At 43.6% G+C, this 9,606-nt stretch overlaps 1 protein-coding gene across 1 annotated transcript; it reads left to right on the top strand.

Moving 5' to 3' along the window:
• The first annotated feature begins 3,215 nt into the window (after window positions 1-3,215).
• On the top strand, window positions 3,216-4,838 carry LOC117366579 (tigger transposable element-derived protein 1-like). The gene has a single exon (XM_033958083.1). It carries the CDS (start codon window positions 3,216-3,218, stop codon window positions 4,836-4,838), a length of 1,623 nt encoding a protein of 540 aa, XP_033813974.1.
• Window positions 4,839-9,606: the final 4,768 nt, after the last annotated feature.

Genomic DNA, 9,606 nt, shown 5'->3' with positions numbered 1-9,606 from the left:
GACAAACATGTAATTTGGAATTTATTGCAGGTAAAATGTTGTTGTTTGTGGAAGCAGTGTTTACATTAGCAACCCCAGAACAAAATTTTAAGAACATAAGAATAGCCTTACTGGGTCAGCCCAATGGTCCATCAAGTCCACGTTCTCGCGTTGGCCAATCCAGGTCACTAGTACCTGGCCAAAACCCAAAGAGTAGCAACATTCCATGCTACTGATCCAGGACAAGCAGAGGCTTCACTATGTCGTAATAACAGACTTTGGACTTTTCCTCCAGAAATTTGTACAGACCTTTCTTAAAATCAGCTATGCTATCTGCTTTTACCACAACCTCTGGCAATGCGTTCCAGAGCTTAACTTTTCTCTGAGTGAAAAAATATTTCCTCTTATTGGTTTTAAAAGCGTTTCCCTTCCATTTTGGCTTCATATGCCAAAAAATCAAAGCCTGAGGGGGAAAAAATATTTTTAAAGTCCATTGCTAAAAAGTTTCAATTCAGCCGGAAGCACCTACTTCTCAAGGAAAACTTACAGTCTCCTTTCATGAAAAGCACCATAACACAAGGTCACTATGAAGGTGCTTTTCTTTTTTAAAGACCGAAGATCAAAAGATTATCAGTGCGGCTATATACTACACAGCCAAAACGGCGCAGAAGGTTGCTAAAAACCAGCATTGAGGCTGAAAAGTTTCCAGCCCAACCAAGAAGAGAATGATGTGGAGCCATGAAACTTACAAGTTATTCCACACTTTTCTTGACACTTTTCATTTCAATGAGGCAAAAGCATCTAGTAGATGGGCACAAGTACAGGGAAACCAAGCCATTGTGACATCACCGATGAGGTTGGCTCTTAGGCACTGGTGGAATGAGGCATTATGACATCACAATACAAGGGGCCGCTGAAAAGGTCTCAGCCCAATCAAGAAGAGCATGGTGGTGAGCCATGAAACTTACAAGTTATTCCACACTTTTCTATAACTTTTATGTTTTCCCACTCAGCAAGGATACACTGATAAAAATAAATTTTATACCAAGTCTTTTTTATTCAAAAAGAACAATAAATCGGTATAGAAATGACACTAGTCTCCAATATGCTTATTATAACAATTGGGGTCAGATTCCTTAGAACAACCACAAAAGAATAGGAAAACATTCTCCTCTCATCAAATAATGATAAAAAGACATTTTATGCAAGAAACCTAGAAGTATTTTATTAAATGAACCTTCACTATTTGCATTTTGTTGTGAAAAATAACAGAAATGTAACATACTTCACTAATAGCTAAACATGTACACTTTGATGTAGTCATCTACCAATGGTTATCTTAGCAAATTAAAAATGTTCAATCTACTCCCTATGTATTTCCAAATATGACAATTCTTATGTAATCCGCCTTGAACCGCAAGGTAATGGTGGAATAGAAATCACTAATGTAATGGTGTTCCAAGCACTCACGCATTCAGGTCCATATTCTATAAACGGTGCCTTAAGATAGGCACCGGAATGCACCCTAGTGGCACTTAACAAGTTGAAAATGCCGTTAAAAAAGAAAATTTCACACACGCGCCACAAAATTTCTCTTGGGCTTGCTCTCCTCTCTTGCCGCGTCCGGATATAACTTTGTGGAAACTTTCAGAACTGGCTCCTGAAGAAGGGAACTACCTTGAAACTGGGCACAGTTGAGCCTTATCTACCTGGCGGTGAACATGCGCCTGGATTATTTATTGGAATTTCATCATCCGGAGAACCGTTAAGCCACCGAGGAGCGCCTGCGATAAGTACTTTGAAATCGCTAGTTTGAGCGCTTTTTTTGGCATGATGGATTGCAATTTTGTATTGGATAGTTACTTTTAGCACATGCACTTTTTGGTGATTTTTCATTATTATGCACACGATGTATACCTATGATGGTGCTAAGGTGGCGTGAGAAATAGCCCCTTTCTATATTGTTTAAGCCCGTGCACTCGGGTTTCCGAGGCCTATAGCTTTAAACTATTGCACTGAGGTTGCATCAAAAAATTATTAAATGGTTATAAAATAGTTTTAAATGTGCTTTTTGCTTAATTGATTAATCATCCTTGCAACCCACCATTTCCAGAAAAGGAACAGAGGCATATTTACTATACTGCTCCCTCCGTATTTGCGGTTTCTGCACTCGCGGTTTCACATAATCGTGATTTTTCATCGGGTGACTCCGCCCCCCAAAATTACATCATGATTAATGTTCCTTTCCTTTTGCTGTAATGTAAAAAAAGTTAAACTTAACAATATTCACTCAGCTTCCATGATTTCTCCTACAAAATCGAAGTTCAAAAACTTTAACCCTGAAAATCGCTGGTTCACATCGTGCACAGGGAAAAACGCTGCTTCCCAGCATCCATAGAGTGAAATGCTGCTTCCCAGCATGCATAGAGAAAATCGCTTGCCTGCTTAAAGCTTTCTGTATTGCTGCTTGTCTGCCAAAAAAATTCTGAATTCTGAATCGCTGCTTGCCTGCCAAAAAAATTCTGAATTCTGAATCGCTGCTTGCCTGCCCAAAGCTTTCTGAATCGCTGCTTGCCTGCCAAAAGAGTTCTCAATCGCTGCTTGCCTGCCAAAAGCTTTCTCAATCGCTGCTTGCCTGCCAAAAGCTTTCTCAATCGCTGCTGGCCTGCCCAAAGCTTTCTCAATCGCTGCTGGCCTGCCCAAAGCTTTCTCAATCGCTGCTGGCCTGCCCAAAGCTTTCTCAATCGCTGCTGGCCTGCCCAAAGCTTTCTCAATCGCTGCTGGCCTGCCCAAAGCTTTCTCAATCGCTGCTGGCCTGCCCAAAGCTTTCTCAATCGCTGCTTGCCTGCCAAAAAAATTCTGAATTCTGAATCGCTGCTTGCCTGCCCAAAGCTTTCTGAATCGCTGCTTGCCTGCCAAAAGAGTTCTCAATCGCTGCTTGCCTGCCAAAAGCTTTCTCAATCGCTGCTTGCCTGCCAAAAGCTTTCTCAATCGCTGCTGGCCTGCCCAAAGCTTTCTCAATCGCTGCTGGCCTGCCCAAAGCTTTCTCAATCGCTGCTGGCCTGCCCAAAGCTTTCTGAATCGCTGCTGGCCTGCCCAAAGCTTTCTGAATCGCTGCTGGCCTGCCCAAAGCTTTCTAAATCGCTGCTGGCCTGCCCAAAGCTTTCTGAATCGCTGCTGGCCTGCCAAAAATATATCTATGACCTCTCCTTCAGGAACAGGTCAGGTCTCCCACCATGGCTACAAAGCGCAAAAGTTCAAGTGCTACTGAAAGTGCTCCCAAAAGGGAGAAAAAGGTGAAAACCTTACAAGAAAAGGTAGAATTATTGGATATGCTTCAGAGAGTAAAATCCTCCTCCGCTGTTGCTCGACACTATAGCATTAATGAATCAACCGTTACGTACATAAAAAAGAATGAAAAACAAATCCGTGAAGCTGTTGCGGCAGCTGCACCAGCAGGTGCGAAGAGATTACATGTTGTGCGAGATGCCAATCTCTCTCGCACGGAAGCTGGAATATTTCTGAGGGTGCAGGATTGCCACAAAAAGAGAATACCGATAGACTCTGTGATGATAAGAGGAAAGGCAAAGTCTTTGTATGAAAACTTGAAGAGCAGGGAAGGAGGAACGTCGCAATCCACCGACTTTCTGGCCAGTAAAGGGTGGGTTGATAAATTCCGTCACAGGTATGGCCTCCGTAATGTTAGAGTGACAGGAGAAGCAGCATCTGCCAACCAAGAGGCAGCTAGAGAGTTCCCTGCTACCTTTAAGCAACTTATTGAAGAGAAGGGATATGAACCTGAGCAGGCATTCAATGCCGATGAAACTGCTCTCTTTTGGAAGAAAATGCCACAGAGGACTTTCATTAGCAAAGAGGATAAGCGAGCACCAGGTTTCAAGGCTGCAAGGGATAGATTGACCATGCTGCTTTGCGCAAATGCAGTAGGCCATATCATAAAGCCAACCCTGATTTATAAAGCTGCAAACCCCCGAGCCTTGAAAGGAAAAGATAAATCCCAGCTGCCTGTTTACTGGATGAGCAACAAGAAGGCTTGGACAACAAGAGCTCTGTTCCTAGAGTGGTTTCATCAGTGTTTTGTGCCAGAAGTAAGAAAATACCTGGCCAATAAAGGAATGGAATTCAAGGTTATGTTGGCATTGGACAATGCCCCTGGACACCCAGACTCACATGAGTTCCACATAGAGGGTGTTGAGATCGTCTACTTGCCCCCCAACACAACATCTATCATCCAGCCTCTTGACCAGGGGGTAATAAGGACCTTCAAAGCACACTACACACGGTATTCATTAGAGAGGATTGTCCATGCTATGGATGAAGGCCACAACGTTGAAAACATCATGAAAAATTGGAAGGAATTCACTATTGCGGATGCAATCAAAATTATTGAAAGAGCGGTGAAAGCTGTCAAGCCAGAGACAGTGAACTTGTGCTGGAAAAATATTTGGCCTGAATGTGTAAAAAGGGATATCAATGTAAATATCACAGAGCCAGGCCAAGAAATTATGGAAGGCATCATTGATTTGGCAAAGCAGGTGGGTGGGGAAGGCTTTGAAGATATGCATATGGAGGATATTCAAGACTTAATAGACACCAGATCAAATGAACTAACGGAAGATGATCTCATTGATCTGACTGCTCCTGAAGGAGAGGCAATACCAGATGACGAGGAGGAAGGAGGAGTAGAAGAAGAGGTACCTGAAGACAAGTTTACACTAGATAATATTGCAGAGAGCATACACAGGTTTAATGGTGCGATTGACTTTTTCTATGACATCGACCCATCCATGGTACGTGCGTTAAAGGTGAGGGAGTTAGAAGAAGCAGCGATTTCTACATAAAAAAAACTAGCTGATGCCCCGGCGTTGCAAGGGTATTTAATTATAGCAATAACACTGTAAATGGAATCAAATAAAGATACTTTATAGTGGTGAATGAAATTATTTTTAACAGCTTTATTAAAAGTACAATATTCAAATTATAATGTGAAATATTTGACAAAATGAATACAATACAACTAACACAAAACTTGATTATAAACAACATTTTTAGTTTCACCTCCAGGAGCAAGAACATATAAATTCTTGGGTGAACCCACCCTTGAGCAAGCAACATAGAGTTGTCCATGGGAAAAACAGGGGGATCTTAAATCCACTCCACAGTATGTAATAGTCTGTCCCTGTGATTTGTTAATTGTGATAGAGAATGCAAGTCTCACTGGAATTTGCAATCTCTTAAACTGAAAAGGAAGATCTGTTGGAATAAGTGGCATCCAAAAGTTTCAGGTTTGATTTAAACAACTCAATATGTGGAAACTCAGGTTGAAAAGAAACTCCATGCAGTTTGTTCCCGGTTCAGAATGGAACCTGTGTTCCTAGTTCAAGATATGTGAGTACTCATGTAATGTAATAACATTATGAACTGGGGTGCATGAAGGAAACAGTTACAAACACAGTTAGAACATACAAACTCTATATGTATGGTGTCCGTGGTAGAATAGAAACGATGTCCCTAGTGGTTATAGTGTCATAGAAAGTGTTTTATAGTTGGAATTACGGTGAGAATGGCAGCTTTTTACATTTTTTCCATTGACATGAATGGGTGAAATCTGATTTTCTGTTTGTAGCTCCGCCCACGTGTGCAGGTGGGCAGCGAGACCCCCAGAACATATCACCCTAGGTAGTGAGGGATCTGCATACCAAGTTGCGTTCAAATCGGTCAAGCCGTTTTTGAATTACTGAGAGAATGGCAGCTTTTTACATTTTTTCCATTGACATGAATGGGTGAAATCTGATGTTCTGTCTGTAGCTCCGCCCACGTGTGCAGGTGGGCCGCGAGACCCCCAGAACATATCACCCCAGGTAGTTGGAATTACAGTGAGAATGGCAGCTTTTTACATTTTTTCCATTAACATGAATGGGTGAAATCTGATTTTCTGTTTGTAGCTCCGCCCACGTGTGCAGGTGGGCCGCGAGACCCCCAGAACATATCACCCCAGGTAGTTGGAATTACAGTGAGAATGGCAGCTTTTTACATTTTTTCCATTAACATGAATGGGTGAAACCTGTTTTTCTGTTTGTAGCTCCACCCACGTGTGCAGGTGGGCCACGAGACCCCCAGAACATATCACCCCAGGTAGTGAGGGATCGGCATACCAAGTTTCGTTCAAATCGATCAAGCCGTTTTTGAATTACTGTGAGAATGGCAGCTTTTTACATTTTTTCCATTGAAATGAATGGGTGAAATCTGATGTTCTGTTTGTAGCTCCGCCCAGGTGTGCAGGTGGGCCGCGAGACCCCCAGAACATATCATCCCAGGTAGTTGGAATTACTGTGAGAATGGCAGCTTTTTACATTTTTTCCATTGACATGAATGGGTGAAATCTGATTTTCTGTTTGTAGCTCCGCCCACGTGTGCAGGTGGGCCGCGAGACCCCCAGAACATATCATCCCAGGTAATGAGGGATCTGCATACCAAGTTTCGTTCAAATCGGTCAAGCCGTTTTTGCGTGATCGCAGCACATACACACACACACACATACATAGATACATACATACATACACACATACATACCTCCGATTTTATATATATATATATATATATATATATATATAGATTATGGATGATATATCCCTAGAATAAGAATAACATACAGTGGTACCTTGGATTACGAGCATAATCCGTTCCAGGAGCATGCTCGTAATCCAAAATGCTCGTTTTTAAAAGCGAGTTTCCCCATGGGAAATAATGGAAACTCGCTTTGATGCGTTCCCCCAGCCCACGAGAACCGGCATTGCTCCCCCCGAAGGTATCCCCCTCTGCCGCGATCCGGTGAGATAGAACGTGAACTTGCAGGCCTTGAGCATGAGCAGATGCTCAAGGTCCAGCAGAAGAGGAGGCCGATCTTCGGGGCCCCGGCACCAACGCACAGGACATGCCGGTGCCCAGATGACGATAAGAAGCGGGGCGAGGGTGTCGGATCACGTCAGGGGGGGGTGCCGGATCACATCTGGGGGGTGACGGATCGCGGGGGGGAGGGTGCTGGATCGCGGGGGGGGGGGGGGGGGGCGCTCATAAATCGAGCCACGCTCGGTTTCCGAGGCACCGATTTTGCGAATGTTTTGCTCGTCTTGCAAAACCCTCGTAAACCGAGGTACCACTGTATATTTTATGTGTGATTAGAAGTTCACAATAGCATATTTATGTTGCAGGGGACTTTTCTTGATACAGCCTGTCGGCGAAAAGACAGGTCCCTTCCCGATATGAATAACGAAGCAAAAAATGATAAGTTTTCATCTTTTTTTTATTTTTTTTTTTAGCATTAGGCAACATAAAGCACTTCTGTAGGTGTGATTCATAGCGACTCGATGAACATCATCAAGTTTTCCAGGCAGAATATAGAAGTACATTGCCAGGCCTTCTGCACAGTACAAATTCAGTGTTGTCATCGCTGTTGCATCAAACACGATCTTCCAGATACCTGGCCAATCGGAGTCTTAGGCCACTCCCAGTCTATCCCTGAATGCACTGGGAAGGAGGCCTAAGACTCCACTTGGCCCAGGTGCCTAGGCCCCACCAATAATTGAGTGCTAATTAATTATTGGCGCTGATTGGCATCAAATCAAAATTGTTAGTGTTGAAGTCCCTGTACAGGTCATTGGTGAGGCCCCACTTGGAGTATTGTGTTCAGTTTTGGAGACCGTATCTGGTGAAAGACGTAAGAAGACTTGAGGCGGTCCAGAGGAGGGCGATGAAAATGATAGGAGGCTTGGGCCGGAAGACGTATGAGGAGAGACTGGAAGCCCTGAATATGTATACCCTAGACTAGAGGAAAGGAGAGACAGGGGAGATATGATTCAGACGTTCAAATACTTGAAGGGTATTAATGTAGAACAAAATCTTTTCCAGAGAAAGGAAAATGGTAAAACCAGAGGACATAATTTGAGGTTGAGGGGTGGTAGATTCAGGGGCAATGCTAGGAAATTCTACTTTACGGAGAGGGTAGTGGATGCCTGGAATGCGCTCCTGAGAGAGGTGGTGGAGAGTAAAACTGTGACTGAGTTCAAAGAAGCGTGGGATGAACACAGAAGATTTAGAATCAGAAAATAAGATTAAATATTGAACTAGGCCAGTACTGGGCAGACTTGCACGGTCTGTGTCTGTGTATGGTCGTTTGGTAGAGGATGGGCAGGGGAGGGCTTCAATGGCTAGGAGGGTGTAGATGGGCTGGAGTAAGTCTTAACAGAGATTTTGGCAGTTGGAACCCAAGCACAGTACCGGGTAAAGCTTTGGATTCTTGCCCAGAAATAGCTAAGAAGAAAAAAAAAAAAAAATTAAAAATTAAATTGAATCAGGTTGGGCAGACTGGATGGACCATTCGGGTCTTTATCTGCCGTCATCTACTATGTTACTATGTTACTATATGTTAGGTGCCAGGATCCATGTATAAATTTTACACATTTCCAAAAAAGGGGGCATGGAGGGATCCGGGACATTCCTGAAATTTATGCATGCTGTTATAGAATAAGGAGGATCTCTAATTTAAGCCTGAAGAGGATTTAGTTAGGTTAGATCCTGGTTAAAAGCACTATTTTATAAATAGCCCCTAACTTTGATCACCATTTACACAACAGTATTTAATGTGGGGTTTTTTTTTTTTTTTTTAGTTGGCACTGATTTTTGGGCACCATTTATAATATTCCATTACAGAATACAAATTTCCCCCCCCCCTTTTTTTTGAAGCCGCGTTAGGGTTTTTTTATCGCTGGTCATGGCGGTAAAAGCTCCAACGTTCATAGGAATTCTATGAGCGTCAAAGTTTTTATCACCGCAGCCGGTGATAAGAAAAAACTAATGTGGCTTCATAAAAGGGGGGGGGGGGGAATTAAGTTAGCATTGAGGTGCCGGTTCATAGTCATTCGCGCACCGACAATTTGGTGCAAGACACCAGCAAAAAACTTACTTTTAAAGAGCTCCGATGCTGGGTGTGAGTGGGGAACTACCCCCCTCCCGAGTTTACTTCATAGTCTTCGCGCTGCCATGGGGGGGGGGTTGGGGGATTGGAACCCTCCATTATAGAGTAAACAAACTTTTTCCTGATTTTTTTCCCAAAGTGTTCTCTATAATGTGGGGGGTTGCACCCCCCCACCCCCCCTCAAAAGCAGCGCGAAGAGTATGAAGTAAAGTGGGTGTGTTCCCCCCACACACCCCCGTCGGAGCTCTTTAAAAGTAATTTTTTCACCGGCGCACTGGTGTCTTGCGCAGAATTGTCGGCGTGCTGCTGTCTCGCGCGCTTTTGTCCCATCACCGAGGTGCCTACATGTAGGTATACCCCCTTAAGTCAGGTCTATGACTATCATGAGTTGTCACTCGTAAATGCACGATACAGTACACATAGCTTATAGCAGTGCTTCTCAACCCACTTCACCGTGGGTTGTCTTGAAAATCCAACAACCAGTTGGATTTTCAAGCTACGCACAATGAATAAGGATAAAAACTCTCTCGTGCAGATTTATTGTAGATATCCTGAAAACATGACTTGCTGGTCAGTGGCGTAGCGGGACTGAGCGGTGCCCCTTCTCCCACCCTCTTCCCCGCCCCTTACTGCAC

The sequence above is a fragment of the Geotrypetes seraphini genome, chromosome 1, assembly GCF_902459505.1.
Source record: "Geotrypetes seraphini chromosome 1, aGeoSer1.1, whole genome shotgun sequence".
NCBI classification, from domain to species: domain Eukaryota; kingdom Metazoa; phylum Chordata; class Amphibia; order Gymnophiona; family Dermophiidae; genus Geotrypetes; species Geotrypetes seraphini.
Note: the sequence above shows the minus strand (reverse complement) of the source record. Positions and strands in the feature narration are given on the sequence as shown.

Coding starts and splice junctions, on each gene's coding strand:
- LOC117366579 (XM_033958083.1), top strand. CDS start 3,216: ATGGCTACAAAGCGCAAAAGTTCAAGTGCTACTGAAAGTGCTCCCAAA.